Source organism: Rhinoderma darwinii, chromosome 4 (assembly GCF_050947455.1).
Source record: "Rhinoderma darwinii isolate aRhiDar2 chromosome 4, aRhiDar2.hap1, whole genome shotgun sequence".
Lineage (NCBI taxonomy): Eukaryota > Metazoa > Chordata > Amphibia > Anura > Rhinodermatidae > Rhinoderma > Rhinoderma darwinii.
Genome location: NC_134690.1, coordinates 260,493,072 through 260,511,764, shown reverse-complemented (window position 1 = coordinate 260,511,764; position 18,693 = coordinate 260,493,072). Strand labels below are relative to the sequence as shown.

At 44.3% G+C, this 18,693-nt stretch overlaps 1 protein-coding gene across 2 annotated transcripts in view; it reads right to left on the bottom strand.

Annotated features, from left to right (window-relative positions):
- ECT2L (epithelial cell transforming 2 like) overlaps window positions 1-16,953 on the bottom strand; it is a 75,549-nt gene extending 58,596 nt beyond the window's left edge. For both annotated transcript variants that reach the window (XM_075864286.1, XM_075864287.1), the window contains exons 1-5: window positions 16,771-16,953; window positions 9,469-9,581; window positions 3,961-4,123; window positions 3,464-3,716; window positions 377-510 (exon numbers count right to left, since the gene is read on the bottom strand). In XM_075864286.1, the coding sequence (XP_075720401.1) occupies window positions 377-510; window positions 3,464-3,716; window positions 3,961-4,123; window positions 9,469-9,581; window positions 16,771-16,953 (846 nt within the window). The remainder of the gene's footprint in view (window positions 1-376; window positions 511-3,463; window positions 3,717-3,960; window positions 4,124-9,468; window positions 9,582-16,770) is intronic.
- Between the last annotated feature and the right edge of the window lie 1,740 nt (window positions 16,954-18,693).

Below are 18,693 nucleotides of genomic sequence, written 5' to 3'. Positions count from 1 at the left end.
GCGGAATCGCTGCACTTGTGCGGGTGTTCAGGGCGGATACGCTGTGCAAGCGCTGCGGCCCTTTAAAATAGCTAATTGGCGGGGGTTCCGGGTGTCGGACCCCGACCCATCAGCTATTGATGGCCTATCCTGAGGATAGGCCATCAATTTTTATTGGCTGGAAAACCCCATTAATAAGTACTGTAGCTGTGTGAGCAAGATATTATCAAAACCGGTTTTCAGCCCATGGACGTAAACAAGAATGTCTCCATTCACTGACAGCAAAAAGAGATCTTGTAAATGGCGAAGATTTGAAATACAGAATATTTTAGAACATTGCATAATTATTTACGGACAACTTATTTATGTACATAGCAGCCAAACACTTTTCTCTCACCTTCATAAGCCAGAGAGCAGCCCGTAAAGCCGCCTGGTCAGTCATGCTCATTGACGGAGTTAGTGTTAGTCTGGATTTTAATGCTGATCTCCATGCTCCGCTCATCCAAGGAGGTCTGGTTTTAAAGCGTTCTCCTGAAAAACAAGGCGTTTCAGAGCATTGAGGGCTCTAAACATCAGCATAAATTTACATCCTTTACAGTGTCCAGTAAAATCAATTGAATCCTCTCTATGGCCCCAATTTCAGCTAGTTTTGCGTCCAACAAAAATGTCAGACGGTATCAATCACTCCATATTTCACACAAGTAACTTTGGCAGGGCATCAGATCATCAGAGTTTTGCTGTCCTACGGCCAGATAACTTTATTTTTTATTCATAGCTTCAGTTTATCTGCATGTCTCTTAAAGGGAATGTGTTGCCAGCAAAAAATGTATTTTTTTTTTTTTAGTTAAACAGTTGCATAGGTGATTAAACATTGTTCTAATTTTTTTTATTTTTTTCACGAGTCAGGAAATATTATAAATTAGATTCTAATTTATAATATTTCCCAGTGCTGGTCACTAGATGGAGCAGTTCCCAAAATTGCAGCATTGCATGTGGTAAAGCAACCACATTGCTTTATGTTGCAAAATTGGGGAAAAACTCACTCGCTCTAGTGAGCTCTCAGAATCCCCCCCCTCCTTTATCCTGGCTAGTGCCGGGAGAAACGAGGGGATTGAACGGTCAAACCTCCTACGCTGTGTGTCGCCATTTTTTGAGCTAACACACAGTGTAGTAGGTTTACATACAGTAGTAAACACACACAAACACTAACATACATAGAAATCACTTACCTGCTCCAGTCGCCACCGCTCCCTCCGGTCCGTCCGCTCCGTCTGCTGCCGCTGCTCCAAGTGCACAAGTCCGGAAGCCGCGGCCGGAAGTAGTAATCTTACTGTCCGGCCGTGACTTCCGGTCCACAGAAAAATGGCGCCGGACGGCGCACAGTTCAACTTGGACTGTGTGGGAGCTGCGCATGCGCCGTTCCCACACAGACGGCGTACACCATAGTGGATGGAACGGGCCCCGTTCGCATTCACTATGGGACTGTAGCTGCCGTACTCCATGTCTGTATGTGTCGTTAATCGACACATACAGAAATGGAGTAAAAAATGGCAGCCCCCATAGGGAAGAAAAAGTGTAAAAATAAAAAAAAGTAAAACACAAACACACAAATAAATATAAAAGTTTTTAATAAAAGACTAAAATCAAACTGATGTTAAAATTTTTTTTTTCGTGACACTGTTCCTTTAAGGGGGTTTTACAATGGGCGATTATCAGGAAGAGAATGCTCGTTGCTGTTAATTTCCTTGTATAAACAGGGCAGCGATCAGCAGATGAATGAGCAAATGCTCGATCATCTGCTGATCGTATAGTTTTAAAAAAGTGAAATATTATCGTTCTCGGCAGCACATCGCCCTGTGTAAACAGGGAGACGCGCTGCCGACATGATTATAATGTATGGAGAGTATCCATAGCTCCGTGTGACAGGAAAAACGAGCACCGATCAGCGATGTCTCATTGATCGGCACTCACTGCACCGCCCGAATATCGGCAGGTGTAAAAGGGCCTTTATTCTATAGATATGTGGCCTAATACATCTATAGCAGCCTCAGAACTATCTTAAGATTGTCTTTTTATTTTAATTTTTTTGAGGTTTATAAAAAGTACTTGGTTAAGAATGAGGTTGAGCTACTAAGCTAGTACACACTAGGCCTTATGTACATAATGATACAGGATGTCAAAAGGTTACATTGCCAAGATACTTCTCAGTTTGCATTATGATAATTCGGTTTATTCATTGGAGTAGATGGGAACCATGGTAGTGCCACTATACATGTATATATAATCTGGTGAAGCTTGTTTCAGTGCATCAGAACTAGTTAATATGTAAGACAACTTACTTCCATCCCATTACCACAGCTTACACATGGTTTAAGCGCACTTTATGTATTTAATCATTATCCTGCTTATAAAACTCTGACTGAGCCGTCACGGTGGGAAATACAAGCTTCATAGTTTACAATAAGTCATATAATTCTCTTATATAAGCATATTTCTCTGGGAAAGTAAAAACACTCTGTAGTAGTCCACTCTGGGTACGGAAGAGTCAGTCAGCCACGTGTGAGACATCTGCGGTGTCTCCTGTTTTGAGTCCCCCACCAGCACAGCACGGGTCCAATCCTTCCCTTTTCCATGGGAACTGTTAATCTTGTGTAATATAAAGCCCAATTCTAACATCTGGCAAAAAATTGCACCATGTATGATCATCTTAATGCACGTCTCCAGGCAAAACCTGTAAATGCAGCTGTTGGAGTACATTTAGTTCCAACCCTTCTTCCTTATTCACCCAAGTCATACTTGCAGGGGTCCAAAAAGCAGAGGTGTGGACTACTACACGCTGAAAGCACTGGAGAACAGTCCTTGTTCCTGCATAGCGGATATGTCAAGGACCGGGAAACTAGACGTATGCTAGTGTGTGCATGCCACAAACACTGGAGAACAGTCCTTATTCCTGCATAGTTGATATGTCAGGGACCATATCACCTATTGATATGAGTGGTCTCTGTGTAATGCCTAATTTCCCCTGTGGTGGCACTGCAGGGAAACTGAACACTTGCCGCCAGGTTTCCACACAGATTACACCGGATCACTGTGGGACACTTTGTGATCTGTTTATTGTCAAAGGTCCTTTCTAACAAGTAGGGATTATCCAAAGTAAAGAACCCCTTTAATCAGTAGAAGAAATTTAGTGTCAACTTTTTTTTATTTACATGTCAACCCAGGAACAGCTTAATCTATCCTGCATTGCAATGATCCTATATACAACAGCCCATATTTCGGTTACATGGACTCCTGTGAGTATCAACTGAGAGGATTGGGAAATCGCGACTAGTTCTGATTAACATACATTTTTCGGTGGAGGTGTGCTTTAAGATTTGAAATCAGCTGAAAGAGAAAATGGATCAAATTTCTTCCAAAAGTGATAACTAAAGAATATAAAATCTATAGAATTAATTTATTGATCCAAGTTTACAATACTTCTTACTTTTTTCTAGAGATAGCCTTTCACGAAGCATCCCGCGTAGCCATTTCTCCTGTAGTTTTTCTTCTTGCTCCTCTCTATTCTCCTTCGTCTCATTTAATGTGCCATACGTTTTAGCAGCTTCCCTTGGTGTCAGATAATCTAGGGTGCACGCACATGAAATATAATGCCTCTTCCACGCACCATACTCATTGTCTGTTGGTGTGTATGGTAAAAACCAGCCAAACTTAGTGCATTTTGGCATCCATAGGCACTCCTAATTTAAGGAAAAGACAAAGGGGAGATAGCATTTTCATTGTTTTTAGCAACAATAAAAGTAACCACAATTCTTATATACTACATAGCTCAGAGAATGTATACAATATATGATGGGTTGCTCTTTAGAGGATTGCTTCCACAAATCTCCACTTTTTATCATCATGTCACTTTTAGGTCCAAAATTCTGTGCGGAATAATTTCTGGATAATAACAAAGAGAAAATAAATGTTGTCATACTTTACCTGTTCAGAGAGGAATTTCCAGTGCCAACTGACTTGTGCTGCAGAACACAGGTCATGAGGATTGAGGAAAGATAAGATATATAGAGAGAGAATCCTGGGTAGGACTGTGGTAAAATCTAGCTTGGTAACAGGAACCTCTTCTGCGAACCAGTCCTGTATAAATCTATGAGAAAATGGACAATGTTTATTCTATAGTTAATATGCTGTATGCACAATTCTACAGTGGCTTAAAGGGGAACCCTGAAAGTCTTGTAATTATTCCTGTAAGCAAAGTTTTGCTAGAATAAATTTGGCCGGCTGCCCAGAAACAGAAGTGGACATCAGGAGGTGACACTCACTATAGAGTAGAAGGACACCATTAGTGCCGCGCAGGGCGAGATGGCAACTGGTCTACATGGATTCTCCTTTTTTGAGAATATAGCCTATGAGCTCATTAGCAGCCATTGTTTATTAAAAGTAATAACTATTAGTGATGTCACTAGCTTTTACTGAATAGACTAGCTGCATTCTCATGAAGAATTCAGTCCTTACAATAGCTCGTATTGCTACTACAGATGTTTTGTTGTACAATTCATGAGCCAAAAGAAATCAAGACTGGTTATGGTATTCCCAACTTAGACATGCATGGCATATCCGCAGGATAAGCCATAAAAGTCTGACAGATGCAGGTTCCGGATTCCAGGTGGAATCGGAGGCTAGTGGAGAGAGAGGGCGCGTACGTGCGCTGCTGATGCTCGGCTGTTTCCGTAACTGCCATAAATCAGAATGGAGAGAGCTGCACGCATGCACGGCCCCCTCTCCAATAGCTGCCGATTTTGTATGAAATTGGTAGCTAGCGTCCGCAGTAGCAGGCAAAGCGGGGGTCGGGTGACCCCTTTCTTGATATAGGTTCTTGATATAGGACCCACATAGCGGCTGCTATGGGGCCCGCGGCATGAGGGGGCCCATGTCGCCCGCCGGCACGGGCCCCCACCATGGCCGGAGGCTCCGCTAGCTGCCGCTATGGCTGCTACAGCGGGACGCCACTGAACACTACGGCAGAGCAGGGAGGTATCTCCCCGCTCTGCCATTAAACAAAAGACATGTATCCCCTATCCACAGGATAGGGGACACATGTGTGATCGCTGGCACTGATAGGGAGAACAGGGGACTTAAAGTCCCCTGAAGTTCTCCATCACAAACCTCGGACTTCCGGGGGCTGTGTCGGCAGCTCCGTAGAAATGAATGGAGCGCCGGTCGCGCTTGTGCGCATGCGTGACCAGCGCTCCTTTCATTTTTATTGAGCTGCGCAGACGCCGGAAGTCAGAGGTTAGTCATGGAGAACTTGGGGGGACTTTCGGTCCCCCGTTCTCCTTATCGCTGCCAGCGATCACACATGTATCCCCTATCCTGTGGATAGGGGATACATGTCTTTTGTCTTTTCACACTGTAAGTCGCATTTTTTGGGGGGGTTGTGGACGCTGTATGGCGTTCCCTACAGGGGGGGGATGTATAGCGTTCCCTACAGGGGGGGCTGTATGGCATTCCCTACACGGGGGGGCTGTATGGCATTCCCTACAGGGGGGGCTGTATGGCATTCCCTACAGGGGGGGCTGTATGGAATTCCCTACAGGGGGGGGCTGTATGGCATTCCCTACAGGGGGGCTGTATGGCGTTCCCTACAGGGGGGGCTGTATGGCGTTCCCTACAGGGGGGGCTGTATAGCGTTCCCTACAGGGGGGGCTGTATGGCGTTCCCTACAGGGTGGGGCTGTATGGCGTTCCCTACAGGGGGGGGCTGTATGGCGTTCCCTACAGGGGGGGCTGTATGGCGTTCCCTACAGGGGGGGCTGTATGGCGTTCCCTACAGGGGGGGCTGTATGGCGTTCCCTACAGGGGGGGCTGTATGGCGTTCCCTACAGGGGGGGCTGTATGGCGTTCCCTACAGGGGGCTGTATGGCGTTCCCTACAGACCCCCCCTGTAGGGAACGCCATACAGACCCCCTGTAGATAACTACATACAGTCCCCCCTGTAGATAACGCCATACAGCCCCCTCTGTAGAGAACGCCATACAGCCCCCTCTGTATAGGGAGAACAGGGGACTTAAAGTCCCCTGAAGTTCTCCATCACAAACCTCGGACTTCCGGGGGCTGTGTCGGCAGCTCCGTAGAAATGAATGGAGCGCCGGTCGCGCTTGTGCGCATGCGTGACCAGCGCTCCTTTCATTTTTATTGAGCTGCGCAGACGCCGGAAGTCAGAGGTTAGTCATGGAGAACTTGGGGGGACTTTCGGTCCCCCGTTCTCCTTATCGCTGCCAGCGATCACACATGTATCCCCTATCCTGTGGATAGGGGATACATGTCTTTTGTCTTTTCACACTGTAAGTCGCATTTTTTGGGGGGGTTGTGGACGCTGTATGGCGTTCCCTACAGGGGGGGGATGTATAGCGTTCCCTACAGGGGGGGCTGTATGGCATTCCCTACACGGGGGGGCTGTATGGCATTCCCTACAGGGGGGGCTGTATGGCATTCCCTACAGGGGGGGCTGTATGGAATTCCCTACAGGGGGGGGCTGTATGGCATTCCCTACAGGGGGGCTGTATGGCGTTCCCTACAGGGGGGGCTGTATGGCGTTCCCTACAGGGGGGGCTGTATAGCGTTCCCTACAGGGGGGGCTGTATGGCGTTCCCTACAGGGTGGGGCTGTATGGCGTTCCCTACAGGGGGGGGCTGTATGGCGTTCCCTACAGGGGGGGCTGTATGGCGTTCCCTACAGGGGGGGCTGTATGGCGTTCCCTACAGGGGGGGCTGTATGGCGTTCCCTACAGGGGGGGCTGTATGGCGTTCCCTACAGGGGGGGCTGTATGGCGTTCCCTACAGGGGGCTGTATGGCGTTCCCTACAGACCCCCCCTGTAGGGAACGCCATACAGACCCCCTGTAGATAACTACATACAGTCCCCCCTGTAGATAACGCCATACAGCCCCCTCTGTAGAGAACGCCATACAGCCCCCTCTGTAGAGAATGCCATACAGCCCCCCTGTAGATAACGCCATACAGCCCCCTGTAGATAATGCCATACAGCCCCCTGTAGATAATGCCATACAGCCCCCTGTAGATAATGCCATACAGCCCCCCTGTAGATAGCGCCATACAGCCCCCCTGTAGATAACGCCATACAGCCCCCTCTGTAGATAGCGCCATACAGCCCCCTCTGTAGATAGCGCCATACAGCCCCCTCTGTAGATAACGCCATACAGCCCCCTCTGTAGAGAACGCAATACAGCCCCCTCCTGTATGGCGTTATCTACAGGGGAGGCTGTAAAAAAGGCACTATCTACAAGGGGGGGGGGTTGTGTGACACCCAGGGGAGGGGGGCCCCAGTCAAAAGTTTGCTATGGGGCCCAGTCTTTGCTAGTTACGCCCCTGGTGACATGTCAGAAGTTTTGATTGGTGGGGGTCCGAGCACTGAGACCCCCACCAATCGCTAAAACGAATCAGCAGAATGGTTCTTGTGAGCGCTCAGCCGCTTAGTTTCTCTTCGGCCTTTTCCGGAAATTAATGTATCGGAGTACGAGCTCAATAGAAAGTCTATGAGCCCATACTCCGATACATCGGCTTTCCAGAAAAAGCAGACAGAGCTTCTGCCGCTTCATTTGAGCGATTGGTGGGGGTCTCAGTGCTTGGACCCCCACCAATCAAAACTTCTGACATGTCACTATGAAATGTCAGAAGTTTTTCAAACGTTCAGTTACAGTAAGTTTCTTCCCTTTCTGCATTCTGAGAGCCATAACATAACATTTTCATTTCATTTTTTTACCTAGCTGTATAAGGTCTTGATTTTTGCAGAAGATGTTTTTGTCCCTTTTGAATACATATACTTCAGTGTTTTGATTTTATACATTTTGGAAGGCATGAAATGCAAAAAAATAAAACAATTCCGCCATATTAATTTTCTGTTGTTTACTGTGCAGTATAAATAACATTTTGCCTTTATTGTGCAGGTCATTAAAGGCTATGGAAAACTTTGTTGGCGTTGATTTGATCAGTATAAGGGTATGCTCACACGGCCTATTTTCAGCCGTTTTTCTGTCCGTAAACGCTCCGAAAAATGGCTAAAAATACGGAGGCTTAACACCCCCAAACATCTGCTCATTGATTTCAATGGGAAAAAACAATGTTTCGTTCCGATTGAAAAACGGGCTGTAAAAAGAAGTGCATGTCACTTCTTGAGCCGTTTTTGGAGCCGTTTTTCATTGGGTCAATAGAAAAACAGCTCAAAAAACGGCCGTAAAAAAACGCATCAAAAAAACACTTGATGCATAAAAAACAGCTGAAAATCAGGGTCTGTTTTCACTTGAAAACAGCTCCGTATTTTACGGCCGTTTTTCCTTTGTCTAGTGAACATACCATTAGGCTTAGGAGATGTCACAGGAGCACACAGGAGCCGCTGTATGCTGAGCCGTCAGACCAGCTCACAGGGTCAGATCCACTTTATTAGTCCAGACGGCACAAAAAAATATTGTCATATTTGGCTAATAGAGCTGCCATGTATCTGTATATGCGGTGGCCATAAGTAACTGGTGTGACGGCGGGTGGAGGTGAGGGGAAAGTTCTCCTCATAAATACAGGGGACTCATAACGTCTATTGTGTACTTTATTCGATTCTATTAGCAAGACAGCACAATATTTTTCTATGCGGTATGGACTAATGGTAGAGTGGGCCCGTCCCTGTAAAAGGCTGGCCTTAAATAGGGCAACATATTCAGGTGAATAAAACTATAACCGCTTTACATTTGTGCCTGTCAGTAAAATCGGACACCTATTATGACATGCGTATGGCACGGGCTAGTAAGAATCAGCACTGAGGACTTTTTCTTATGCACAACTGTATGGAATGGTGTACAGTACTGTTACAGGTAATAATATATAGCTAAAGTCTGTTATAGTCTTATACCTGCTTTGTAAAATCTCACATTTTAGGTTTTGAATGAATACCACACAATCTTTTAGCCGCAGCCTGCCTAATCTGTCGTGGTTTTACAGAGGTTTTTTGCCACTGACTTCAATGGGAAAAACGTTGAAACCACTTTACTACACAGAACCTGGTGTTTTGTACAGTTCGAAAACTCTACTACAGATGTGCGCTGCGTTGGAGAAACCAGTGCACAGTAAGGCCCTGTTCACATCTGCGTCTGGGGCTCTATTAGGAACCTTTGTCGCTGATTTCATCATTATTGTTGGCCAGAATAGCACAGCATTCAGAGCCTTTCAAGCTCTCCACGCCGATCAGATGACTGAAGGGGCCAAGAGGTTCGTCGCCACAGCCTCTTCAGTGTTTACCAGGCACAGCACCGTAAACACCTGTAGTGGCTGTGCCTGGGATTGCAGCTCAGTACCATTCATTTGAATGACATCGGTGGGATGCCGGGAGTCGGACCCCCACCGATCTGATATTGATAGCCTAGCTTAAGAAAAGGCCGTCCATAAAAAATGCCCAAAGACCCGTTTTAAGCCATACACTTTACTTACTTCAGCTGTGACCTACTGCTCCTTGTTAAAATGGCATGTAAAAATTGTTTTCGCTGCTTATCTGTCCACAGATCATACCAATGGCCTATGAGATTAACTCTTTCATGAAATAGCTACAAAAAAAAAAAAAGATAAACAGAAAGATTAAATGGAGCATACAACTTTCCTTCTATTATCAGAATTTGTTACCATATGATAAAAAGACATTTATGGTTATCCACTCATGATCTAAAAGCAGCCACAGACGTTAAATAGATATAATCTGAACTATTGTTTGGCTACCACTTCCCCCAATAATAAACTCGTTTGACACAGCAGAAAGTGCAAACAATAGGATCAGGCAGGTCAAGTCAACCTGTCTTACTTACTGCTTTCCTTGACAGAACATCTCTGCTAGTGTCTGCCAGGTCCCATACACATTCAGTCAGCAGACCCTTATGGTCAGTTAAAGTATATGAGCAGCTTAAAGTAAAGGTGCCAAAACAGATTAGATGACAGTTGGCTATATAATATGTATTGTGGTGCAATGGCGTAGCTATAGGGGTCGCAACGGCCGCAGTTGCGACCGTGCCCCAAAGCCTGGGGGGCCAGCAGGGCACCCGTTGCCACACAGCGCTGACCGTGCTTCCAACTGTATTTGCGTCCTTAGGAATCAAATTGAGTTTAGTGCAATGCTGGAGCCCTGCTCCAGCACTCACTGTGCCGCGAGCGGCTCGCTGCAGGCAGGCGTGATATAGTAACGCATGTCTACGCCGAGTCACTCACAGCACAGACTGGAGGATTCTCCACCCGTCATGGGAACGCAGATAGGTAAGTAATTCCGTTATTATTTTTCTATTAAGTACGTACATATGGGGGCATTATACCAGGTATGGTAGGGGGGGGCTCATATGGTAGCTGCTTATACTGTATGGGGGCATTATACAGTATAGAACAGCTGAGGGGAGCATTATACTGTATAAGGGCATTATACTGTATGGGACAGCTATGGGGGCATTGTACTGTATGGGGCAGCTATAGGGGGATTTATACTGTATGGGGGAAATTATACTGTATGGGACAGCTATGGGGGCTTTATACTGTACGGGGGCATTATACTGTATGGGACAGCTGTAGGGGGAATTATACTGTATGGGACAGCTATGGTGGGCATTATACTGTGTGGGGCATTATACTATATGGACAGCTATGGGGGCATTATACCGCATGGGGGGTGTTATACTGTATGGGGCAGCTATGGGGGGCATTATACTGTATGTGAGCATTATATTGTATGGAGTGCATTATACTGTATGTGGTCATTATACTGTATGGGACATTATAGTGTATGGCGCAGCTATAGGGGGCATTATACTGTATGGGGTAGCTATAGGTGGCAATATACTGTGGGGGCAGCTATGAGGGGGGCATTGTGCTGTGTGGGGCATCTTAGAAGGCATTATACTGTGTGGGCAGCTATGGGAGGCATTATACTGTGTGGGGGCAGCTATGGGGCATTATACTGTGGGGTCAGCTATGGGGGGCATTATACTGTGGAGGCATTCATGGGGTCTCTCGGGCAAGGCGGCTGGGCATAGGCGTGCACAGGGGTTCTGGTGCTGTTGGGAACGGGGGTAGGAGGGCCCAAGCTGAATTCTTGCACCAGGGCCCATGAGCTATTAGCTACGCTCCTGTGGGGGTGTCCAACTCTCACTTGATGGTAGATTTTGGATTTCAACATGCCTGATCATTTGTTCTCACAGGAGATAGAGTTAGGGTATGTGCACACGATGAGAGGCTTTTACGTCTGAAAAGACAGACTGTTTTCAGGAGAAAACAGCTGTGTCGTTTCAGACGTAAATGCTGCTCCTCGTATTATGCGAGGCGTCTGTGACGCTCGTATATCTTGAGCTGCTCTTCATTGACTTCAATGAAGAACGGCTCAAGTTACGTTGCAAAGAAGGCAGTCAATTTACGCGTCGTCGTTTGACAGCTGTCAAACGATGACGCGTAAATGACAGGTCGTCTACACAGTACGTCGGCAAACCCATCCAAATGAATGGGCAGATGTTTGCCGACGTATTGTAGCCCTATTTTCAGACGTAAAACGAGGCATAATACGCCTCGTTTACGTCTGAAAATAGGTTGTGTGAACCCAGCCTTAAAAAGGATCCTGGTAGCAGCTTATCCCCTTTTTCCCATTGAAAACACCTGCACGATTGGCCGAGCTGTGCATCCACATGTATGGGGGAGTCAGGAGAAAAAAAGTCCACACACTGCAGACCTTTTCCATTCGACAACGAAATACATGTCAAAATCCACATGTCACATTGGATTTTAGTGCAGATCAATTTATGCATTGTAAAATTGACATGCTTCGGATTACAAAAATCTGCATGATGACCTCCATAATTTTTTACACCACATGTGGATGGGGATTTTAAAATTGCTGTGGATTTTCAATGATCCACACTAAAAATCAGCAACAATTCTGGAGTGTTTAAATTCACCCTACTAAGGGCAAATGTGTTATGCCTGGCTGGTGCAAGGCCTGAGGGTGGGGGGGGGGGGGGGGGGTTCATGACCCAGGTGCTCACTCTCTGCTGCTCATAGAATCTGTGTCGTGCACTAAGCTTAAAAAAAAAGTTACAACAAAAATGTAAATATGTATATATATAATATACAATGGGGGTCAAATGTAATTTGACACACACATATATATATATAATGTTTATTTCTTTTAAATAAAACACTATAAAAAATACACGGTTTTAAGTTGCATTGTATGAATAGTATTATTCCTAAACCCTGTCTATATATATGGCGCTGTCGGACAGGGCTTCCCGCAAAGCGTAGTAGCATTACGTTGCGGTGATAGTGTGGGCTCAGGAGCTGAGCCCGCACCATCACCGCCTGGTGCCAGCTGTATGTTACAGCTGGCACCCTGAGGTATCGGCCAGGACCGGAGCTAGCATCTGATCCGGCCGATTAACCCCTCAGATGCTGCGTTCAATAGGGATCACAGCATGTGAGGAGTTTTTAGCCACCGGCACCCCAGCAACGTGATCGTGGGTTGCTGGTGGCTTCAAAGGCGATCGGAGGCCTAATACTTACCTCACGGTCTGCTAGCAATGGAAGCCTCCTATGCCCCGCCGGCGGCGGGGCCTAAAAGGCTTCTGGTACCATCGGCAAGATGGCGCCGACTCAGCTTCCGGCTCAGAAGGTGAGCCGGCGTCATCAGTAGTGGGTGTCTGCTGTATGTTACAGCGGACACCCCGACATATCGGCAGGAACCGGAGCTAGCTCCGATACCTGCCATTAACCCCTTTGATGCAGCGATCCAATGTGATTGCTGCATCAATGTGGTTTGTAGCAAATCGGCAGCCTGCCATGCGATGGCAAGGCTGCCAACTGACACCATGGCAACAGGAGGCCTAACAATGGCCTCCTGTCTGCCATTACGGGAGCCGGAGCCTGATTGGCTTGCTGTCAGTGAATAACTGACAGTTCTAATACATTGCACTACATAGGTAGTGCAATGCATTAGAACATCAAACAAACAGTTGGATCTTCAAGTCCCCTAGTGGGATTAAAGAAAAGTGTCAAAAGAAAGTGTAAAAAAAGTAAAAATAAAAGTTGTAAAAAATAAAATAAAAGTTTCAAGTAATAACATAAAAGACGATCGTCCTTTTTCCCTTATCAAGTCAATTATTATTGAAAAAAAAAATTAAAACTATACATATTTGGTATTGCTGCGCTCGTAACGACCTGAACTATAAAAATATGATGTTATTTGTCCCTCGCAGTGAACGCCGTAAAAAAACAGCCTAAAAAATTAAGGCAGAATGGCTTTTTTTTGGTAACTTTGTCTTCCAAAAATTGAAATAAAAAGTGACTATAAAAACTATAGCTCATCTCGCAAAAATCAAGCCCTCATACAGCTCCGTCGACGAAAAAATTAAAACGTTATGGCTCTTACAACTTGGCAACAGAAAAAATACATTCTTTTTACAAAAGTAATTCTATTGTGCAAAAAGTTTTAAAAGATAAAGTTCTATAAATTACTGTAGGTATCGCCGGAATCGTACTGACCCGCAGAATAAAGGTGACATGTAATTTTTGGCGCATGGTGAACGCTGTATAAAAAAAAACAATGGCAGTATTGATGTTTTTTGATTACCTTGCCTCCCAAAAAAAGGATAACAAGTGATCAAAAATTTGCATTTACCCCAAAATGGTACCAACAATAACTACAGCTCATCCCGCAAAAAAACAGCCCTTATACCACTACATCTATGAAAAAATAAAATTAGTTAAGGCTCCAATAAGTCAAAAAACAAAAATATGCAGTTGTGCCGGCCCGAGTGGAACATTTCTTCTGTTTCAAGTGGCGATTTATCAAGGCCCTAAAATTAGGGAATCAGGAAGGAGAGGACTCAAATATATCTGCTGGAAGTGAGGGTGCCCGTATTATACCAGGACAACACTTTCCCAGCAAAATTCCCCAAACTGCAAAGGTGCGGAGTGTGAACCAAATGGGAGATAAGTAAGGACACCATTTATCAGTGCGACACCGTCCTGTGCAGAAAGGATTGCTTCACAGCGTAACAAATATTTATGGATTCTTTTATGGTTTACCCATTATACCACCTGACTATGCCCCTGATGTACTCTGCCCAGCTTACATATGCCCCACATTATAAACTCAAATACCAGTAAAACTCCAAACAAAATTACTACCAAGAAAAATCCACGCTCCAAAAGCTAAATGGCGCTCCTTCCCTTCTGAGCCTTACAGAGTGCCCAAACAGCAGTTTACTTCCATATATATGGCATCGCCATACCTGGAAGAAACCTTTTATAAATTTTTGGGGTGTGTGTCTCCAGGTGGCATAAGCTGGGCACGACATATTTCCCACTGAATTGTCACATCTAGGAAAAAAAAAAATTTTTTTACTATGCACCATCCGCAGCGCAATCATTTATGGAAAAGACCTGTGGGGTGAAAATGCTCACTACATCCCTTAATAAATGCCTTGAGGGGTGTAGTTTCAAAAATGGGGTCACTTCTCAGCGGTTTCTTTTATTATTTCACATCAGAGCCTCTGCAATTGTGAACTACTACTGTGTAAATTGCCAAATTAGGCCTCAATTTCGCATGCTACTCTCTCACTCCTGGGCCCTGTTGATAGTCTAGGCAAAAGATTAGGGCCACATGTAGGGTGTTTCTAAAACCGGGAAACACAGCATAATAATTAGAGAGCTGTCTTGTTATGGTGGCACAAGCTGGGCACCACATATTGGCATATCTATGGAAATTTTTGTATTTTCACTCTGTAACATCGAGTGCATACTAATTTCTGCAAAACACCTGTGGGGTTCAAATGCTCACTACACCCCTAGGTGAATACCTTGAGGGGTGTAGTTTCCAAAATGGGGTCACTTGTTGGGGCTTTCCACTGTTTTAGTCCCACAGGGGCTTTGCAAATGTGACATAGCAACCAGAAACCAATCCAGCAAAATCTGTACTCCAAAAGCCAAATGGCACTCCTTCCCTTCTGAGCCTTACTGTGTGCCCAAACAGCAGTTTATGACCACATATTGGGTATTGCCATACTAAGGAGAAATTGCTTTACAAACGTTGTGGTTCTTTTTTTCTTCTATTTATTGGGAAAATTATAAATTTTGACCTAAATCTACGTCTTATTGAAGAAAAAGGGTTTTATTATTTTTTTCACTGCCCAATTCTAATAAAATCTATAAAACCCCTGTGGGGTCAAAATGCTCACTACACATGTAGATGGATTCCTCAGGGGGTGTAGTTTCCAAAATGGGGTCACTTGTGGGAGGTTTCCACTGTTTTGTCCCTTCGGGGGCTTTGCAAATGTGACATGGCCTCCGCAAACCATTCCTGCTAAATTTGAGCTCCAAAAGCCAAATGGCGCTCTTTCCCTTCTAAGCCCTGACGTGTGTCCAAACAGCCATTTAGGACTACATGTGGGGTGTTTTACTGGGAGAAATTGCTTTACAAATGTGGCGGTGCTTTTTCCCCTTTACTCCTTGTGGAAATGAGAAAAAATGAGCTAAACCTACATTTTCTTTGAAAGAATGTAGATTTTAATTTTCACGGCCTACTTCCAATAATTTCTGCAATAAACCTGTGGGGTCAAAATGTTCACTATACCCCTAGATAATTTCCTTGAGGGGTCTAGTTTCCCAAATGGGGTCACTTTTGGGATATTTCCACTGTTTTGGCACCACAAGAGCCCTTCAAACCTGACATGGTGCCTAAAAAAATTTCTAATAAAAAGGAGGCCCCAAAATCCTCTAGGTGCTCCTTTGCTTCGGGGGTCTGTGTTTCAGTCCATTACCACACTAGGGCCACATGTGGAATATTTCTACAAACTGCAGACTCTGGGCAATAAATATTGAGTTGCATTTCTCTGGTAAAACTTTGTGTTACAAAAAAAAAATGGATTAAAAATAAATTTCTGCAAAAAAAAAAAAAAGGAAATTTGTAAATTTCACCTCTACTTTGCTTTAATTCCTGTGAAACGTCTAAAGGGTTAAGAAACGTTCTAATTGCGGTTTTGAATACTTTGAGGGGTGACGTTTTTAAAATGGGGTGACTTATTTGGGGTTTCTAATATATGAAGCCCTCAAAGCCACTTCACATCTGAACTGGCCCCTGTAAAAATAGCCTTTTGAAATTTTCTTGAAAATATGAGAAATTGCAGCTAAAGTTCTAAGCCTTGTAACGTCCTAGAAAATTAAAACAATGCAGACATAAAGTAGATGTATGGGGATGTTAATTAGCAAGCATTTTGTGTGGTATAACTGCCTGTCTTACAAGCAGATACATATAAATTTAAAAAACAGCTCATTTTTGCAATTTTTCATAAAATTGTGGGGATTTTCACAATTCAGTACTGAATGTATCGAGCAAATTTTAGCAGTATCATAAAGTCCAATGTGTCACGAGAAAACAATCTCAGAATCGCTTGTATAGGTGAAAGCATTCCGGAGTTATTACTACATAAAGTGACACATGTCAGATTTGAAAAATGAGGCTGTCAGGAAGGTCAAGTGTGGCTAAAGCCGGAAGGGGTTAAAATGTAACATCTGATAGCACAGTGGCAAAAACACAAGAAAATGTTTACATGTTAACATATACTAAAAAAGCTGGAAGACAACCAAAGTGACAGTAGCACTGGTAGCCATATTAGTAGTCATCCAGCTTCTGGCTACCCATTGTACTTTATATTATCTATTGCACGGAGCTGAATCTTTATTGCTTCCAGTACGGATTAATACGCCATGTACCTGCGTGTTGGCAGACTTGCTTGACTTTGGTGTCCAGGCACTAAATCTTGTCCGGCTGCTGACAGTCTGATCCGGGTTTATGCGGTCTCCGACTGCCATCTCGGTCTCTCCACCCTGGAGCCCAAGACTCTCCAGCTGCCATCGCTTTACACTGTGTGGACTGTGTCTGTGATGATTGGTCATAATTCTACTATACAGTAATTTATGAGAAATTAAAGTGACACTTTATATCAGTATATGTGGTGGCAAACATATAGCACTAAAGCGGAACAATCTCTGTCCATATACCCACTCGGAACCCCCAGTTTAAAAGCCAGAATGGAGAGCTTTTCTGTAAGAACAACTCCCATCTTGGCAGACTCCAGTCATCCATGTTCTACATGGGCGGCCATTTATCTGAATGGTCGTCATGTAATACTACATCTCCCCTGCAGATGCGCACGGCTGTTTTCCTCAGAAACTGTCAGAAATTATATTAGTGACAAGTCAGAATTTTGATTGGTGGGGGTCTGAGCACCAAGACCCCCACCAATCGTTAAAACAAAGAGTCAGAAGTGCTTGTGTGAGCGGCATTGTTTCTGTTCGGCTTTTTCTAGGCGGTAGAGCTCACAGATGATTGCGTAGACTGAATACAATTGCAGCAAACTCTGTGAGAAGTATTTGGTATATATGGGTTTTCAACTACTGACTGCAGTCAAAAGTTGAAGAACTCTTCATTATATATAACTAGAAAATATGGAAAACCCCTTGAATTCTGAATATTTGAATTGAGTAAAATGACATGATGTTTTTCTGCTTAGGCTGGGTTCACACGACCTATTTTCAGACGTAAACGAGGCGTATTATGCCTCGTTTTACGTCTGAAAATAGGGCTGCAATACGTCGGCAAACATCTGCCCATTCATTTGAATGGGTTTGCCGACGTACTGTGCAGACAACCTGTAATTTACGCGTCGTCGTTTGACAGCTGTCAAACGACGACGCGTAATTGGACTGCCTCGGCAAAGAAGTGTAGGGCACTTCTTTGCCACGTAATTTGAGCTGTTCTTCATTGAACTCAATGAAGCACAGCTCAAGATTTACGAGCGTCTCAGAGCGTCTCAGACGCCTCGTAAATTACGAGGAGCATTTACGTGTGAAACGATGCAGCTGTAAACAGTCTGTCTTTTCACACGTAAATGCCTCTCATCGTGTGAACATACCCTTAACATTCAGTATCCTTAAACTCCCAGCAAAAATATTTTGGGTCCCCCTTTTTGTAATTGAGGTGGCATAAACGATGCTGTGGTTAGAAAACTCACCAATGGCTTTATCTTGTAGTTTCAGTCTCCATTCCCAGTTGCTATTTAGTCACATGACCCCAGCCCTGACTAACTGAATCTTACAGGTACTGCTGCGTGGACAAGTAGTCAGTCCCTCTATTCATTCCTGTGGGAACCTCTGAACATAAGCCATCGGTGAGTTCTCTAACCACAGGGGGGGTGAAATTTTTCTGTAAGTGCTTCTGTATAGGGTAATTTTTTATTTATTTTTTGCAAATAAAGCTTTTTGTTTATATAATAAAAAAATATATATATTAGACAATTATTTAATATACTTTGTGTTTCAAGTCTTTCATCATTTTAAAGATCTGTTTGCTTGTTTGCTTTTATTATATGCAAATCTTTACTGTTTTCTTTCAGAGGCTGAAACGCTATCTTGGTCATGTGACAATTGCAGTTATCAAAGCTCTCCCTTATAATAAGATGAGTCCTTCACATGAGCAGGACAGATTTACATCTTCTGGAAGTAAAAAATTAAGGATTCCATTGAATTACAGCAAACAGAGATCTTGAAGACCATAAGCAATTGATGCAGAAAGCATATTAGAAAGTTGCATAACTTTTCATTTTGAAATTAATAACCTTAGTTTGCAAAAGCCGG